Source organism: Mya arenaria, chromosome 15 (genome assembly GCF_026914265.1).
Source record: "Mya arenaria isolate MELC-2E11 chromosome 15, ASM2691426v1".
NCBI classification, from domain to species: Eukaryota; Metazoa; Mollusca; class Bivalvia; order Myida; family Myidae; genus Mya; species Mya arenaria.
Genome location: NC_069136.1, coordinates 52,814,504 through 52,834,481, shown reverse-complemented (window position 1 = coordinate 52,834,481; position 19,978 = coordinate 52,814,504). Strand labels below are relative to the sequence as shown.

General features: G+C 37.3%; 2 protein-coding genes across 2 annotated transcripts; one reads left to right on the top strand and one right to left on the bottom strand.

Annotated features, from left to right (window-relative positions):
• The first annotated feature begins 836 nt into the window (after positions 1-836).
• On the top strand, positions 837-4,109 carry LOC128219476 (uncharacterized). The gene is made up of 3 exons (XM_052927287.1): positions 837-945; positions 1,707-1,853; positions 4,015-4,109. The coding sequence occupies exons 1-3, from the start codon at positions 837-839 to the stop codon at positions 4,107-4,109; spliced, it is 351 nt and encodes a 116-aa protein (XP_052783247.1).
• Positions 4,110-10,039: 5,930 nt separating this feature from the next.
• LOC128219595 (tubulin beta chain-like) lies at positions 10,040-15,589 on the bottom strand. Its single transcript, XM_052927426.1, has 4 exons — positions 15,432-15,589; positions 11,887-11,995; positions 11,251-11,606; positions 10,040-11,103 (listed from the first exon to the last, which is right to left on the bottom strand). The coding sequence occupies exons 1-4, from the start codon at positions 15,486-15,488 to the stop codon at positions 10,285-10,287; spliced, it is 1,341 nt and encodes a 446-aa protein (XP_052783386.1). The 5' UTR covers positions 15,489-15,589; the 3' UTR covers positions 10,040-10,284.
• Between the last annotated feature and the right edge of the window lie 4,389 nt (positions 15,590-19,978).

The following is a 19,978-nucleotide window of genomic DNA, read 5'->3' as shown; positions in this document are numbered from 1 at the left end:
TCAATGTTATATTGGCTATGGGAACATGAACACGTGCTCATACTAGGTAATGGATACAAATAGTCGTAGAACTGGTTAGGAACCACTTTTTTTCGCCGGTATCAATTGTTCGCCCACCCTCTAAACTCTTTGATTAAAAAACACTCATTTTCTGAGCGGAAAGGGGTCTCTAAAATTATGTTTACCAATAAGAATTGTTTTGTGCGAAAATATTTTTTATTTCCTTTTTACTGTCATGAGCCACAGCTTCGTTTTTTATTCAAAAACAGTCCAATCCCGCTGGCTTGAACTCGTTTGGATCGAACTTGATATTAAGGAACGATTTTGCTTCACTGAATGTAACCATACCCACTCGGATCGAATTTCTCGAGATTCGAATTATTTTGGCCGGTCCCTGAGGGCTCGAGCCAGCGGGTTTCGACTGTTGTCGATAAACTATTTAAATGCATTGGGTTGCATAAACTTCAAACTACATGAAGTATACACGATGCCAGCGATCATCAGTTTAAGCAAGTCTTTCACATTGGGTATGTCTGGGGCGCATGTGCATTGTATTTTTTACATGATTGAAAATATATTGGTTTTATATCACCGAAATAATAGATTCATGTCGTATTTAAAAGTTGATGTTGATTAATTAAAAATTTAAAAACTGTTTTAACACTAATTCGAGTAATGTGATTAACTTCGAGGTTACATAACAGTACTTTTCAATGTAAGGCACTTCCAACATTATTTCAATAACTGCTAATTAATGATTGAATTTTCCTATTATGGATTCTTATACATTGAAACTTGATTTCCTTTTCAGACAACCTCACTTTAATACTAGTACTATGAGGCATTATTTTGACATGAGCTTTGCCATTTACGATCACACACCCCATAACGGCGAGGTGGAGGAAAACGAATGGGACGCCACGGTATACAAGGACGATCTCAACAGTAAGAAGTCTGTATAGTACAGGGGTTGTCTCAACATCGCTAAACGGGAAAGGAGGGGGACAGTATGTCAATAAATAAAAGTATGTCAATAAAAGTATGAATAGTTGAGGGGTTGTACCAACATCGCTTAACGGGAAAGGAGGAGACAGTATGTCAATTAAAGTATGTCAATAAAATTATGAATAGTTGAGGGGTTGTATCAACATCGCTTAACGGGAAAGGAGGAGACAGTATGTCAATAAAAGTATGAATAGTTGAGGGGTTGTATCAACATCGCTTAACGGGAAAGGAGGAGACAGTATGTCAATTAAAGTATGTCAATAAAATTATAAAAATATGTATAGTTGAGGGGTTGTATTATCATCGCTAAACGGGAGACAGTGTGTCAATAAAAGTATGTAGAGTTGAGGGGTTGTATCATCATCGCTAATCGGGAGACAGTATGTCAATAAAAGTATGTATAGATGAGGGGTTGTATCGACATCGCTTAGCGGGAAACGGAGAGACAGTATGTAAAAAACGTATGGATAGTTAAGGTTTTTTTATCAACAACGCTCTTTTAAGAGAGATGAGGGTTTTTTCCGTACAAACCTGAAATGCTGCGGATCTCACCAGCATGTGCATAATTCAGTGTGCAAATTATTATAATTTCCAGTTACACTTTCAATGGCTGTCCATATGTATTGTGAAGCTTTTATGTAGACCAAGAACATTTCTTATAATAAATCATGATGATATAGTTTGTGCCTTTGATGTTGCAGACGACACATGTGTGACCTTAGAAGAATACACGCAAGTCCACAGCTGCCCTGTTGCCGCATACCTGTTCAGCCATTATGACCACGATGGCGACAAGTGTCTCGATGTCGCAGATATGTCTGAAGAATTTCATGCCATTGACGACAATAGTATGTAAAACATTTCAAACATGGGAAAATTGTAGCAGTAATCATAACCAGGAGCAATCGTTTACATATTCCCATTTATTCGTGAATAGTCAGTTATTATGCTATTTCCTGATTACGTGTAATCGTTAGGTAATTGATTACACTTTCATAAAGTGATGTTGTCACAACAAATTACTCAATACGTGGACCTTAATCAAATTGAATATTTGAACTCAGAGAAACAAACTACTCATTAGTATAATCATACATGTAACATAAATTATTAATCAACTATTACGTATTTGACGCGATACCGGGACAATTGTAGTACTAATACTTAACAAATGACGACAATATAAGCCAAATGTCGGCTAAAATGAGTTTCTGCCGTTCTGGTTACTAAACTCGCCATATATGGGATAAGACGAATGGATCATTTTCATTTGCTGTTCAAACTTTAATCCTGAATGATTGCCTATCATCAATTTCATTGGCCGAAAATGAAGGTTGTGGTGGTGTTAGTAGTTTATACTCCGGGTCCCAGCGTGAGCACATTGAAGGGTCCCAGAGTGACAGTTCAACCACCGCACACCTATCCTGGGCAGACTATCAGGCGGTTAACCAGTACTAGGTGCCTTCACCTCTGCAACTAACTGACAACTTCTGTACATGCCAGGGGCAGTGGTACAGTGCGAATAGTCGTAGAAAGGATTTCATAACTAATCACAACAGAAGTAACCTAGTCCGCCCGGAATCGAACCAGGGTTATCCGATTCACAGTCCAACGCTCTACCGATTGAGCTAACCGGGCGGACCAATGAAGGTTGTGTTCTAAGAAAAGCCTTTTATATAGCCCCTACCCAAACATTCCGATACATCAGTCGTTGTTTCGATGACTTAGGTTATGAGAGAGATAGTTTTATGGTAAAAGTGTCTGCAGCAGGCCTTCTGTTTTCGAAATACCTTGTAGGTCGCGTAGAGTTTTGTTTCCGCAACTGGTGGTCATACCAGGCATAGTAATGTTTTATAAATATAGAATCCTTTATTATTTTTTCGTTCCAAAAGCGTTAAATATTTGTGTCTTCGGGCGAAAAACATACTCTATATCTCCAACACTACTCGACAACGTTAGCACCAGAGCAACAGGGCCTACACTTGTATAAATATGTGCATTTTTCCTATTTAAGAAGTACTTATTATTGTTGTTGTGTTCCGGCGTAAGTTCTATACATAATGGTTATATTTGAATACGACATAATGATCTCAAGGTGTTTTTAAGCAGATCTCAAAATATGCACAGGTCCGATTCGGGGGGGGGGGGACTCCTGGCACCACAGTCCGCACAATATTGAAACGAAATCGTTGATGACTTGCAATAAAATTGTTCTTACCCGGTACAAGATCCTCCTATTTTCGAATATGTCCGTTTAATAAAATGATCAAATGAAATATAAACCATACTCGATTGTGTAGAAGTAAACACAAGGCATAGCTGCACCACGTTAGTATCGACAGCTCACTCTCTTTGCACCACAAATAAGTGGTGAACCTGGCGTTTAATAGCCGTGAATATGTATATGCGTTTTTCTAGGACAGGTTTTACGTCTCTTCCCAAACAAACGCACTACTTGAACCTTGTTTTTATAAATGCCAACTCAATGTGTTGAGCATGATGAATGATGTGGTGTAAATTGTAAGATAGATATAATATGCCTTATGCGAATGAGAGTATAGATGAATACAAATTAAAATTTCTGCAAGCAATACATACCTCAAAACAATCGGAGCACCTCGGCCATTTCCCATCGAAACCTCGGATCTATGCTATTAAACGTAGTTCGTAAAATAAGAGATAGTATTATTAATATTAATTGTGCTGTTTAAATGTGTACTTTGTATAACTTAGTTCAAATTGATTCCCAGTGAATAGCATTTTTTGCATAATAAATTAAAAATAAGATTCAAAAGAGTAATGTCCTTAGGCTCGACTGCTAAATTGAAATTACTACTCGATCTCCTGGCAGCGTACTAAATGTAAAGATTTCTGACATTGTAAATCGTCCACATACATACCAGGTTGTTTAAGATGGAAAATGACCCCATGGCCCTAGATGTCAGTACCCCAATAGCAGGACTAGATATCTAACATGTTGAAATTATATGTGGATTTTTTTAATTGCAGAGGACAATATGGTGAGCCTTCATGAGTGGGAACAGTACTTTATTCGCCTGACAATGAGATTGTTTCCACATGGTCTCCCAACGATCGGTAGCTAATTATGCCATACAGAACACGTATTGCAATCTTGTTTTTTTATAATGATTTATAAAAACTAATAAAGGCAATTTTAACTGACTTTACTCTTGATATGACTTATCTAGTCTATTTGACGGAATAATGTTATACGTCCAATACCTGTATCGCAACACCTGTACATTTTTTTTTCGAAAACAGACGAATAGTTTGTTATTAAGGGCTAAACCAGGGACGCTCAGTTGGGGTTAAAATCCAACAAGTAACATTTTCTTCGTCATCATGTACCTTTATATCCCTTTCAACTAATACGAGCTAATAATTTCTGTTAACAAAACAAGTCCAGAAGCAAAAACTTTTAATCACAAGAAAGACACCAGTCATATTACACAATGTGTCAGTATTAAAAAGTTTAAAGACCAGTTATATACGTTTCCATAGCAAGAACAATAACATTTAGCCTTTTACTCTTCCAAAATGGTTTCTAGAAAAAGTATATTTGATGCTAATCAAAATCAATAAAAACCTACATTCTAGATTAATAAAAAGAAGTTCTTATATCCATGCGCATGCAAACCGGCTGGTGTCCTTTGGTTTGAATACAGATAACCATGTGTAAAACAGGCCAAAGGGTTTTCCCAGTCTCTTAGATAGTTCAGCAATTTAGAAAACAACATGACATTATGTTATGGGTTCTCTCTCCCGCAACTGTTTTGCAGCATGACGTTGTGTAACAGCATGTAACTTTGTGTAAAAGCATCTACTTTGGAGTACTTAATAATATTTCCGCTAGGAACTTAACGACAGACATTTACAAACTGTACAAAATATTTGAAATTTTACAAATACATGGAGGATATTTGTTTATTTTAGTGTAAGATCGTATTTTATTTCCGGAGTGTCATAGTTTTTCTATGATCACGAGTGGAATAAAATACGATATTTCACTGAAATAAACAAATTTTCTGGGGGTTTTATACTTACTTTCCGATTTTATAGAATTTTAATTTATTTTCTTAATTACCGCCTTTTTTGAAAAGGGTGTTAATTACGTCGTTACCAGTTGGGCGACCCTGATGCAATATTATAGCTGTCAATTTTCTATTTCCGGTTTGTTGAGAAAGAGTCCTGTGATATTCTGTTTTATAGTTAATTATTCGCTCGTTTTAGTGCAAAGATTTTATGATCAATGAAGTTTTATAAGTGGATCCATGTGCCAAAAATAACGTAAACATTTTTTCTTTTAAGCGTGGTATGAATACATAACCAAATTGCTACGCCGCCATTTATTGAATGAACAATTGAAAGGTCGAATGTGTTGGCAAAAAAATGCGGAAAATCATTGGATACATAACATTTTTTATAGTTTAAGAGTGTTTCATGATACATGGATATTCAGCCATCTTACTGTCAGAGACCAGTCTGTTTTACTTGAAGACCGATCGATTTCGAGGTAATGATGAGGACCACGCTATTTGTTGACAAATTTTGAGGCGTGGGTGGGGTAAACAAATCAGTAAATCTGTAAATTATTGTGTGAATTTCCCGGGAAGTTCGTATTACTTATTACAACGACAAACAGTTCAAAATACATTTGAACGATGATATAACATTATATTTATGTTCGAACAGTTGTTTTTCGTCTTTAATCTGTTTGGCATGAAAGCAAACGTTCGAACATACAGCTTCAGGATCAAGAAAACGTTTAAAAAACGGGATAACCATTTTTCTTATAAACTCATGATTTCATCGGAAAGCATGAAATACACATTGCATTACTTAGGAAAGTTATGCAGTGAGTGCAACGGCATTGTTGAAATCGATTCTGTAAGTCAATATGACAAGGATGCATGTAACACTTTGAAGAATTCAACTGATACGCAAGGCTCTCCTTGCACAATAAATGTGATTTGGAAAACAAAACAGACTTCAATAAAAAAATAAGTTCGTTAAAAGAGGATTGCATGTTGTCAGTTAAGTATTCAACATATAATGCCAAAGCTTGATGAGATCAAATTCTTACTTAATTCTGCTGATATAGATGTTCTAAGGATTATGACTCTTAATGGGGAACTCTTAAATAAAATGTGTATGTCATTTCAAACACATCTCCATTCGACGCATGACCTTTTACAGCCATGTAGGTTGTGTTATCATAGTTTGATACGAACTAGGATGGTTAGACATTAAATTGAACTTTTGTTGACCTAGAAAACGCTCAGATAGTTGGCGTTCATTGATCTCATGTTTCCATTAAGGACAAAAAGGCTACGATTTAGTCCTTTGTTAAAGTTGAAATCTCACAGATTCAACGGTTTGAAAACTTTTTATTTTTTTTATTTTTTTGTATTGGGATAAGCCAATTTTTGCAATCTAGTGATAAAGGACTGCTGACAAAAGATCAGATCGCAGGTATCATATTCCCGTCCGATTATTAGTGAGTTATGGCTAAAAGCGTTACTAACGGTTAAAGAATAATGCATAAAACATCATTTTTTAACTTATATAAAAATCTGCGGTCTAAATTGTTGTCACTTGCGGCAGTCTTATATGGCTTGTTTCTATGCATGTTCACATGATATCGTTCGTTCGAAGACAAAAAAAATAATGAAAAAGGTTTCAAAATGTTCAATCTGTGAGAGTGCAGCTTTAAGACAAAGTAAATAATGTTAAGATTGCAAAGATAGTAATTTGCCCCCCGTAAGAATGAGCTGAAAAGTAAACGCTATTTCGGAGGAAATAACTCCAACATTGATCTAATTAGTGAAACATGTGTACCGTGGTTTATTTTGCACTTGTCATTTGAAATGCAGGGACGCTGAAATTGGAATAATATATATATTTGGATTGACATCCTCGAATTACACTCGGTATATCGTCGTAGCATGCTGAGGATGGCCTTATTGTCCTCAAGACACCAGAACACCAGTACTAGCTAGTAATTTAGTCCTTACCATTACATAAGGCACATGTTCCTGTCTGTGGCATCCCTATATTTGGACTGACAAGGCTATAACACAAGATAAGCTGAACCTCACGGGGTTATAGGGTCATTTGAACACAACTCAACCACACAATAAATTCAACCACCAGTAGCATTCGGAACTCCTCGGCCATTTTTTATCGAAAACAACCTCGGATGTATATGGACGGTTTACAATGTCAGAAATCGGTTTACTTTAAAGTCCGTTGCAAGTAGTTCGCAATTTACATACTGTAATTGGCACGTATGTTTTTTTATCAAAAATAATCATAATCGAATCGTTAATAAATCATTTTCATGAAATTTCAAATAATAAACTACATTTGAAAGTTTCTTCAAATGAGATGGCCATACATGTTGCCATATTTCCTGACGTAAACAGAGTCGAGTCAACTCGGCCGAATTACAATATCGGCGCGGTCTTTTTCGACTCACTTTTGTTTTTGATATTCCGACCCATTAAAGGGTCGCGGCCTAGTCCTTTTACGGCTTATTTCAATTTGTTGATATGCCGACAGATGGGTAAGGGTTATAAGTTGTTCATTTCTCCTTTCCAAACGTTGAATAGTTCAACGTAATACCTATGGCAGGTGAAAGCTTAAGAGGAAGTAAGTGATGATGGGATGTACATTCAAGATGAGGTAGGTACATACTAGATGAGGTAGGTAAATGTTAGATGAGGTAGGTACATGCGAGATGACGTAGGTACATGCGAAATGAGGTAGGTTCATGTGAGATGAGGTAGGTATATGTTATATGAGATAGGTACATGCGATATGAGGTAGGTACATGCGAGATGGGGTAGGTACATGCGAGATGAGGTAGGTACATGCGAGATGAGGTAGGTTCATGCGCGATGAGGTAGGTACATGCCAGATGAGGTAGGTATATGCGAGATGATGTGATGTACAAGCGATATGAGGTGATGTACATGCGAGATTAGGTAGGTACATGCGAGATGAGATATCATCATAGGTACATGCGAGATGAGGTAGGTATATGCGAGATGAGATAGGTACATGCGAGATGAGGTAGGTATATGCGAGATGAGATAGTTACATGCCAGATGAGGTAGGTATATGCGAGATGAGGTAAGTACAGGCGAGATGAGATAGGCACATGCGAGATTAGGTAAGTATATGAAGGATGAGGTGATGTACAAGTGAGATGAGGTTTGTACATACGCGATGAGGTGATGTATCAGCAAGATGTGGTTAGTACATACGAGATGAGGTAGGTTCATGCGCGATAAGATATGTACATGCGAGATGAGGTGATGTACAAGCGAGATGAGCTGATGTTAAGGCGAGTGGAGGTAGGTACATGCGAGATGAGGTAATGTACAAAAGAAATGAGGTATGTACATGCGAGTGATGATTTACAAACGAGATGAGGTAGGTACATGTGAGATGATGTGATACACATGCGAGATGAAGTGATGTATAAGCGAAATTAGGTGTTGTGAATGCGAAATGAGGTGATTTACATACGAGATGAGGTGATGTACATGCGAGATGAGTTGATGTACAAGCGAAATAAGGTGATGTGAATGTGTGATGAGGTGATTTACATGTGAGATGAGGTAGGTAAATGCGATATGAGGTGTTGTACAAGCGAGTTTTTTTTAAATATTACCTCTAAGATATTTCTTAAGTTTAATATGTGCGTATGTTTCTTTTAATTTAATGCCTTTACGATATAGCTGTTGGAGAACGGTGACCCAAAGTCAGTGGCGCGACCGAAGAAGAGTCAGCTTAAACAGGTGCAAACAGGATCAGAAAATCCCAAGACACGACTTTGATCCAGCATCGGGCTACCCGCAAATATCACACAAATTTTCAACAATGAAAATGTATTATCTCGCTTATCATGATCATTGTCATGTAAATCATGATCAACATGACCTACGTACTATACGTCTTAATAAGAGTTTGGTTTAGATTTGACATAGTTATGGCGCTTGAACATGGAAAGTTTGGTCAATTATGGACGAGTCCGTCGCGCTTACTTATGACATTCTTGTAGTTTGTAAGTTATTTTTTCGTTAATAAGTAACCTAAGGAATCGGGACGCAGCGAAGCGACCGTGGTTTCTTATACACGAAGAAATTACTTAATAATTTCTAAACAATTAAGTGTTAGCCCCCTCCCAAATTGCATCAGCTTTAAAATTAAGCCGTGCGTCTGTCAAAAACACTTGTCAATCAATTTCATATATTGTGACGTCATTGTTGACACTGAAATTGCGCCTTTGCATATGCAAACATTAGTCGTGGCTATATGCGAATGCGCAGTTATAGCAATTTACTTAATCCTGAATCGTCTTCAAAAATAAGTAACGATTCTTCGCAAATAAGAAACTGAATACTTTAAAAATCTAGCGCCAATGATTGGCTGACAATGTAGGGCAAACACTAATTACGGTTACAGTTTCCTTCTCATTATAAAACTAGGTACATGTTTGCCTTTACTAGAAATGACAATGGGGACGTGGCTATAGCGGTGTGGCATGATCACACACCCTGCCCCTGTGACAGCCTAATATATGCCTTATATTTTTAATCTGAAACACCTCAAAACAATTATTGTGAGACCCCAAGCAAACGTTGACGTTTCAACTGTATCAGGCTGTTGTCTGACTGAGACTCAATCCCACGAAGCAAACTCCAACGCACGTGAACCTAATTTATTCCATTCATTGTTCCAGATGACCTTTTAGCAGCCCAACTTTTCTTAATATGGTAATGGACTAGTTTGTGTTGCGAGTCTAACGTTCAGTGTCTCTAAGGCCTGAACATTATGCCTCTAAACTGGGTATTCGTAAAATGTTTGGGTACAGGGCTTGCCCCTCTGATTTTTTGAAAGTTTGGCGTAGCTGGACGGCCAAAAATAGTAGAGTAACATTATTTTTCCAAGGCAATGAAATGGAGGATTTACTTCTTAGCAAATAATAATAAGTTATCAACAAACATTTGTATTTATCAAGAATTTATTCATTTCATGTACTTATGTTCCGTGTATTTCATTGTTTTTTTAGTTACACATATTTCTTATTGCACAAAGGTACAGGAAATTTTAGGCCATGAGCTAACTAGTAATTGATTTTCATAACTATTAAGACATACACGGTGTAAATATATGTTTACATACGATTCAGTGTTATTATGTCATGGTCATTGATAAGACTGTTGTAAAATTGTGTTATTCATGAGCAGTTTATGCCTCCTCTCCCTCACCCTCCTCTTCGTCGAACTCTCCTTCCTCCTCGGAGGTGGCGTCCTGGTACTGCTGGTACTCGGACACCAGGTCGTTCATGTTCGACTCCGCCTCGGTGAATTCCATCTCGTCCATGCCCTCGCCAGTGTACCAGTGGAGGAAAGCCTTGCGCCTGAACATGGCGGTGAACTGCTCGGAGATACGTTTGAACAGCTCCTGGATGGCGGTGCTGTTGCCGATGAAGGTACCGGACATCTTGAGACCACGGGGAGGGATGTCACAGACGGCGGTCTTCACGTTGTTTGGGATCCATTCAACGAAGTAGCTGCTGTTCTTGTTCTGGACGTTCAACAACTGTTCGTCGACCTCCTTCATGGACATACGTCCACGGAACAATACGGCGACGGTGAGGTACCTGCCGTGACGCGGGTCGCAGGCGGCCATCATGTTCTTGGCGTCGAACATCTGCTGTGTGAGCTCGGGGACTGTAAGAGCCCTGTACTGCTGGCTGCCGCGGGAGGTAAGAGGAGCGAACCCGGGCATGAAGAAGTGGAGACGCGGGAAGGGCACCATGTTGACGGCCAGTTTACGCAGATCGGCGTTCAGCTGACCGGGGAATCGAAGACAGGTAGTGACACCGGACATGGTGGCAGATACAAGATGGTTCAGGTCACCATATGTTGGAGTGGTCAGTTTCAGGGTCCTGAAGCAGATGTCGTACAGAGCCTCGTTATCGATGCAGTAGGTCTCGTCGGTGTTCTCGACCAGCTGGTGAACGGACAGTGTTGCATTGTACGGCTCCACCACGGTGTCCGACACCTTAAAAATAAAACAAAAGCATCATTAAACTAGTTCATTCCCTTATGGAATTCGAATGCCTAAAGTGTTTTACAATCGGTCTAATTCTAACAAATATACGGATATCATTTTAATTTTAATTTGATTGTACTAAATACATGTACGTACCTTTGGTGATGGTACGACGGAGAATGTGTTCATGATTCTGTCGGGATATTCTTCACGGATCTTGGATATAAGGAGTGTTCCCATACCGGACCCAGTGCCACCACCGAGGGAGTGTGTCAGCTGGAATCCCTGTAGGCAGTCGCAGCTCTCAGCTTCCTTGCGGACAACGTCTAGAACGGAGTCGACGAGCTCAGCGCCCTCTGTGTAATGACCTTTGGCCCAGTTGTTACCGGCCCCGCTCTGTCCGAACACGAAGTTGTCTGGCCGGAAGATTTGACCGAAGGGACCAGACCTTACGGAGTCCATTGTGCCGGGCTCGAGGTCGACCAACACAGCTCTTGGTACATATTTGCCTCCTGAAACACGGATATAAAAATGCTTTGAGAGAATTGACCTGCACTTAAGGGTCGGAACCTGATATCGGTCCGGTTGGTCAAGAGTGTTCTTCGAGTTTTGTGTGATAATCGGATTAGTATCGTTTTAGTAAAAAGCCTAAATAGTTAGAAACAAATAACAAAACTAAAATATACGACCATAATTATATGGTGAAGATAGCATGTACAATAATGTTTCTAACGTTTTCAGAAAAGGGAGGTTTTAATCTAAAGAATCCACTTTGCAGACACATATTTGTACCTGTGGCTTCATTGTAGTAGACGTTGATTCTCTCGAGCTGGAGGTCGGAGTCCCCATGGTATGTGCCCGTGGGGTCAATGCCGTGCTCGTCTGAGATCACTTCCCAGAACTGCAAATTACAAGAAAAACGATATTTTTCTATAGGCAATTTAAATGTAAAATGCTACAGTATCGTTCCTAAACATTATGATTGTTAGTTTCCCCAAGCACTCCGTTATTGTGGAATCGTTATTACAATGGAGAAAGAGGGTACAAGTCAACTGACACGACGTGTTCCCCGAGTAGCTCCATCCACTCGTCACGTGACCACGCAAACAGACAAACTCCAACTAGCAAAATCCAATATGGCGGCCTCGCGAAGTTTACATGTATACCGAGTGATTTGGGTGTAATTTTTCTACCTAATGTTCAAAATCTTAGGCAACCAAATCAGTGAGGAAAGTATGCAGGTCAGTAGATGAGCAAACTTGGACCTTATGTGCCAGTGTACTCAAATTACATTCAAGTGTGTGTAGGCCAGCTTGGTCAACTTTGGTTCTGCTCGCTACCATCTATAATGAAACGAAAATTATACACAACATGACAGTGGTAGCAAAAAGGTTTATTTTTTGTTTATTTAAAAACTCGAATATTCGAATACCGATTTTGACATTCGAATACCAAACGTTGATCGAATATTCGAATATTCGAATATTCGCTTGCATCCCTAGTTTTGTTATAATTTAGTTTTAATCGGAGGATTAGCTTGGGGGAAAAACAGAATATCTTTAATTCCGGGCTTAAACTATTGTAACAGTATTAACCATAACGTCCTTCGAGCATATGTACACCCAACTTAAGAAAAAAGTTGATGCATAGCATCAAGTCGGCGCAATGGAATTAGAAGAAAAACGTGCATGCAGATAACCAAAAATAGTTATTATTTCAATGATATTATTTTGTTTTGTGTGCCAGTGTACTCAAATTACATTCAAGTGTGTGTAGGCCAGCTTGGTCAACTTTGGTTCTGCTCGCTACCATCTATAATGAACATATGTGATCCAAGTCCCACCGATATCATTAAACACTGTAAACCCTGAGTGAACACAACATACTAGTCTGGAATTCCTTTCCCTTACACTATCGCTATGCACTGTATGGAATATCAGTAAGCGGGGTACCAGACAAACAACATACAATCTACGTCATGACCTTGACCTTGGATCAGTCCAGTTTTTAACAAAGAAGATCGGACACGAAATGAAAGGCTCAAACCACGGATCAGATGGTGTGACCTTCATATGTAGATTATTTAGCCCAAATTCCATCAATACCATTAGATGCATTTCTATAAGTGTCAGGAAATAACAGAGAACATGAGTTTTAATTAAGGAATGAATACACAGTGTATTGTAAATTATTGCAGAGTTATACTAAAACTTAAGGAACTTTTCTAAAAAATATAGTGTAATAAAGTTCAAAATATTAAATATTAAATGAGTTCTCGTCATAATTGGAGTAAAATTGTAATTCAAATACAAACAAAGAATTAAATTAATGCTTATTAAATCATTGCGATGAACATATCGATAGTCATCAAATTTGGGCATGTGCCATATAAGATTGCTGATAATGGAAGTGTTTTGTCCGATTATTGGCGCTATTTGTCGATGGCTTGACAGTTGAGAAGTCTACTTAGGCCACACCAAATTGATGTTTCGTTCCGCGGACCTACCGCAACAATTGAGTTAATAGTAAATATTGGAACATTTTTCCATTGTCCAACAGAGATTATGTTCAGGATAGAACAAATGGGTTAAAGCGCAATTGTGTTACACAATCTTTCTCCTTTATATTGATTACTAGAATAGGATGAAAATCGCACTTTGCTCGCTTCGATTTTTATGAAAAAAATGACAAAATTGTAAAAAAAATCGCTCGCTCGCTCCAATAATTTTTGGCAAAAATCTGTGGAACATAACTTTAATTTAGCGTGGCCTTGCAACTGCATGGAGATTTTTGTAACTCAGATGTCCAAACAATATTTACCGCAGGGAGAGGGACAAAAAAATTGTACCAGTCTGTTTTACGATTCGATCAAGTTTTAAAGTCGAATATATTGGTATTTAAACATCATTGAGGAATTATCATCATTCTGTAATTGCCAAATTACTGGTCATTTTAATATCGTTAAAATAGCTTTAACAGCCGATGGACGACCGAACGAAAAAATATTCAATCACACTTTTTTTCAACCGTTATCAAGCTCAGAAGGATAGCGATTGTTTTCAAGTTGGATTTTTACTCTTCTTTTTTTCAAAAATAGCAAAACATTGCATCGGCGAGTAAGAGTAACGAAACAAAAATTAACTCTCTCGCCATGCTTCACTTTTTGTACTATAGCTTGAAACATAATTACAGTCGAACCCCGTTGACTCGAACTCCAAGGGAACGTCGAAAATACCTCGAGGCTCGGAAAGTTCGAGCCAAGCGGGATTGTTTACCTTAAGTTTAAAGAAATATGTCCTTTAAATATAGTTCGATCCAACGAGGAATTCGAGCCAAGCGGGTTCGAGCCAACGGTGTTCGACTGTAAGTATACCTCTGTTTTTGATTGTCATAGTAAGCGAAATAGAATAGATACAAATTTCTTATATAATTTAACGCTTTAATATTAGCAATGCAATACTGTATTTGGTGCATTCAGCTCATCGTTAATTCCCGAAGTAATTGTTCAGGATTTGTTGCTATTCAAATATTTATACAAATTTCTACTTGTGGTAACATGAAACAAAGAGCATATTCATGCATTTCCACAATTGACTGCTTTGATATTTGTATTAAACATTTTGACTTCAATCTACCAAAGCTAATGTTCAATAGAAAGACGGATAGCTTTTGTTATGACGATTTGCAAAACTGAAACATTACAATTATATTTCACAAATTTACAAATCGCATGCTATTTTACAGTGTTGATTACCATATCAGGACAGAGATATCTCATGTTCATCGCATGCATAATAAATTGATTGTCTAATGTTGATACTGATTTATTTGTGCTCGATTGAGGTAGATATAAGCAAACATGAATTTTACGTTTGAGTTTGAAGTACCGATGTCCATTTCGAGAGGTCTTGATCGAGAAATGCCCAAAGACGGGACCTTAACCCACAACCTTTTGGGTTGCGAGGCGAACACTATACCACTTCGCCATTACAAATAGATGGACAGCTAACGATCCACCGTCTCGATGATAACTTTAAACATATTCGGTGCATCATCATCATCATCATCATCATCATCATCATCATCATCATCATCACCGCCGCCGCCACTACAACTACCGCCACCACCATCATCATCAGCAGCAGCAGCATCATCAAAACCCAGGCACCTTAGGCAAACCCTTGGCGGTAATGGGAACATAGGCATGCCCATGCATTATTATATTAAGATATTTTAACTACAAAAGTATCCAACGTAAACATTATTCAAACATATGGGAAGAGTGAGATGGAATTAAGAGTATGAACTACACACATGCACATTGATTTCACACTTACCTTAGCACCAATCTGGTTGCCGCATTGTCCGGCTTGCATGTGTACAATTTCTCTCATGTTGACTGATGTTTTATCAAGCTAAAATGAACACTGAAATAATCACGTCTATCCCTCTCTGTGTCGATCTTGTATTCCTTTGGTTACTAGAACGCTCGGCTTTAAGTACCCGACTTCTAAACGTCAATATTCGTTAGTTTCCGGAATGTTTCGTTACAGTACGGATTTTACCGAGTGATGTACAAAAACTGCTGATTGGTCATTTTTATATCATCGAATAATGCCGATTTTCCACATTTGCCGCTTAAATTGTTGAAATATGGCAGGCGTTTAACCAAGAATTGATGATATCATGTTAATTTATAGCGATTAAGTTTTCAATAACTATTTAACAGTGCCATCAAATAAACAATGACTCAATCTAGATGATTAATGATAACTCATAGTCCTAACACCGATACATTGTAGGGGATGATACGATTTTGGCACAGATATTAAATTAGAGGTCGAACCTCACCTGGCCTGGTTGGCCTGCTGAATTGCAAGATTAACATGAAATAATTCGTTTAAAGCTGCACCCTCACAGATTGATTGTTTTAACAACCTTTTTGTCTTGGAATGAGCCATTTTTTGCTTCAATGTTTTGAAACCAGTGATATAAGACTGCTGGCATATTAAAAGAGCAGATCGCAGTTTTCATATTTGCGTTCGAAAATTGATGTTTTATAGCTGAAAGCTTTACGAACGCTTTCAGAAAAATGAATTTTTAAGCAGTTTACCAAACAATTGAGATATGTTCTATTGTGAGTTATCTTATGTGACTTATTGAATGCATTGATGCCAAAATGCGCTGATTCTGAGACAAACAAAATAAAAAATGTCAAAACTGTCAATTTGTGAGAGTGCAGCTTAAAAAAGTAATAAGTAATTATAGTAGTATTCTTACAAGAACAGCTAGCGCTCTGCCAACGGGAAAACATGCAACCAAACCCCTAGTAGAGAAAGCTCACGCGAAACTATAGTTTCTGCCATAGACACCCTGGGAGCAGTTGGTAGTTGTTAAACCCCTATTTGAAGTTAAAGCATCACCAAGCTAGGCCCACCCATATCCCTGAGGTAGCATATGCCCCCTTCTACGTTTTGTAATTTGGGTAAGGCTCACACAGCGGACTAAATGTCCATAGTCTGTGCCAGTTTTTGATTTGTTTTTTTTTTCAACAAAGTAAACCTAGTTGTTAACAAATGTCCTAGTGTGATTCATTTTCAATATAATGATATGTTGCCTTTGCAAATCTACTTTGATCAACTTATCATATAAACGAATGTCGGTCACCATGATTCATAGGCGTACTTTATTTATTTTAAAATATGACAATAATTAATTTTAATATGGTTTAAAAATAATTATGATAATAATTTCAAATAGTTTAAAATAAATATGATTCGGTTGAGCTTTATTTATTACTCATAATATGAACGCGTGGCGCGTTGAAACAGATTTGTACATAGTTTTAAATATCTTAATAATTTTAATTAGTGCATCATATTTTAAGGAGATAAACTAGTAAACTAATAAAAGTATTGACGATTAGAATAAGATAACTTAAATCATGATTATTTTAAAAGTTAAGTTACGGCTTAAATGATCCAACAAATAGCTTGATCAATATCTCAATTTCATGTCTGATCAATATACATGTACATGTATTTATGAATTTGGTGCATGGATATTATTATTTCCCACACTTAAACTCAAAGCATCGACTAGTTGACAATAAGGTCATGTTCCATCATACTGCTAAAGAATGACATTCCAACAGATAAGCATTGAAGTTGACATTCATTTATAGGCACGGGCGATACCGTCTAATCATTCCATCAATTGTGTGATCTCGAATATAAATTGTCTCATAACATCATTGTATTTGTATAACAGTTCAACATTTTGCTTAAGCTTAAGTTTGAAGTAATGGTTAAAGTTTTGCTCTAGCTTACGTTTTAAGTAATTGCTAAAGGATTTTAGAATGTACTTACAAAAATAAATGATTTTATGCGACGTAGGTGCATACTCATTGGTTTTGTTTAAGTACATACTTATTATCTATAAGGTTTTAGTGGTCTACATAATAGTGTGTAAACTACCTACTAGCACTGTTTATATTAACTGATTTATCTGAGTACAATCAATAGCTGCTGTCTGGTATTTTTATTTAATAAATGTATTGGCCAATTTTAAGAATACTGCATTCTCATTGGATTGGGTTGTCCACTAATTCTAGTTTACGATTTACATGCATGTATATTGCAAACATGTTTACCCTTACATCGTCCAAGTTTATTTTTTATGTCAATAAAGAAATGATACGCTCAAAATGCACAATTTTGGACTGTTAATATTTTCTTGGGAGATTTATCCAAAACCGCCCTGCCAATATTAAACCATTGACAATTCCGGTTCTGAGGGGGGGGGGCGAATGTCATATCGAATGTCAAAGGTTGTTCTCCTAAGTTACACCCCTTTAAAGTCAATTTCTTGGATCCGCCCCTGGATATTATTTAAACTAAAAGAAAATTAACTTTATCATACTGAATACAATTGAGAAATGAAATCATAGAATAGAAAAAGAAAAGGGAGACATGATATCTTACCAGTTTACCAGATAAGACAGTTTATCAAGTTATAATACTGGTACCGACCAAATACATCTCTGAATACTTTGCCTGTTCGTCGTAGTTTTAAAGTCGGTGCATGAAATAAAACAATCATTTTATACCCAAAATACTATAATTAATCACAATCGATGCTTACTTTTATTCGTCTTGAATTCTGAATCAGTTTTCAAATCTTTGGAATAGCGCGTACAAAGCAACGATGGAACTGTGATTTGACGTCGAATTCGCAAATACTCCTGCCCGCCATCCCCCTAGTGTCCCCAGCGAGAAAAGAAATGGTATGCAGAGTTCAGGGGTATCTCCTGGATACAAGACCTAATGGTGTATGAAGCTTTACACACACACACACACACACACCCTCCCACACACACACACACGAACACGGACACGCACTTGCTCCCTACCCCGATTTACAAGTTGCAAGGGCTCGACTGTCGATGATAAAACTCGCTTACCCATGATACGTTTAAGCCTTATGGCGAAACATATAATGCATTGTTGTCGCTACTGCAAGAGGACGTAATCAGGTATAAGAGACAAAGATGAAAGAATATCTAATTGAGAAATATTGATGCCAAAGTTCTCAATGAATCTGGATATAGCAGACACTTCTGCTAAATATAGTTCTTTCAAGAGTCTTAATGTTGTGAAAATAATGGTTGAAGACAATTTGCAGGATATTTGTGTCATTTCTAATCGCCGTTTATAAGACGGTGCCATTTGCGTCTGGAAAAAAGCAATCCGATTGTTCTTAAATCTGATTGGTTCAACTTTTGACATTTAAAGATTTAACCAATTTCTATTGGTCAGAGCACAATTCTGTCATTGTTTTGTTTTGTTTTTTCTTAGATATCGCTTTGTGTGCTAATGTTTTCACAATTATCATTTTACTCTGAAAAAAAGAGAATTACATGTGTACCAAATTAAGTGGTGCCATGGGATTAGAAATTTGACATGTGTTCACTTTTTGATGCAATATGAAACGGACATGCAGTGCCATGCATTTCTTTTACTCAGAATTATGACGGAACTATGTATGATGGAAATTGCGTGCAGTGCGGTGATTCCAGGTAAACACCCCTTTTTTAAAATGTCATATTAACATACGGTCTGAACCGTTTAGATGTGATACGTAGTCTATAGTTGAATACAGTTGAACTTCTAATACGCGAATGAAAACATTGCGTTCGCAAGACCGCACCGGCACTGGATTGAAAATCACAAATTATTTAAAATAAAAATAAAAAAGATCGTATAATTTCTAACTAAAGGATGCCAAAAATGTGAATAATTATTGAATTATTTTCTTTTCATAAGTATGCACGTGTACTATCTATATATTCTAACAAAAAATACTTTATGACACAACGACTCTTTTTGCGGATCGAAGCAACCAATTTTCATAAAACCAAGAACAAAATGTTTTTTGACATTTTAATAAAAACAAATTTAATGTTTAAAAAGGAGATAAGCTAGTCTAATGACAAATACTGGCAACTGCTGAAGTATGGTTTGCAACATCATTTTATGAAGATTACTGCATGTTTCGCTAAGTATTTGCTTAATACGCACGTGCAGTTGAAATTGAAAATGTGCAGTTTAATTTAAAAAAATACACATGTATTTAAGGAAGGGATCTCCGTTACGAAGTTCTTGCAAGTCATCCAAGGCCCAAAAATGGAGTTCAGACTGTTAAAAAAGGTATGTTAATCTATGCTTATTGCATTAAAAAGAATAATTGATTCTTTATGCGAGTACTTTGTAAAGCAATATGTCAATTGCCTTTTAAAAAGTCATTCTTTAGTCATTCTTTATTCTCATAAACAATCTCAAGATTCTAGTACGGATTTAAGGGTTGCCCTTGGGGAGCAACCTAT

Excerpts from the sequence above, each read along its gene's own strand:
- LOC128219476 (XM_052927287.1), top strand. The coding sequence starts at position 837 with ATGAGGCATTATTTTGACATGAGCTTTGCCATTTACGATCACACACCC. Across the intron at positions 946-1,706 it reads ATACAAGGACGATCTCAACA|ACGACACATGTGTGACCTTA; the intron begins GTAAGAAGTCTG and ends TTGATGTTGCAG. Across the intron at positions 1,854-4,014 it reads TCATGCCATTGACGACAATA|AGGACAATATGGTGAGCCTT; the intron begins GTATGTAAAACA and ends TTTTAATTGCAG.
- LOC128219595 (XM_052927426.1), bottom strand. The coding sequence starts at position 15,488 with ATGAGAGAAATTGTACACATGCAAGCCGGACAATGCGGCAACCAGATT. Across the intron at positions 11,607-11,886 it reads CTACTACAATGAAGCCACAG|GAGGCAAATATGTACCAAGA; the intron begins GTACAAATATGT and ends TCCGTGTTTCAG. Across the intron at positions 11,104-11,250 it reads CCGTCGTACCATCACCAAAG|GTGTCGGACACCGTGGTGGA; the intron begins GTACGTACATGT and ends TTTATTTTTAAG.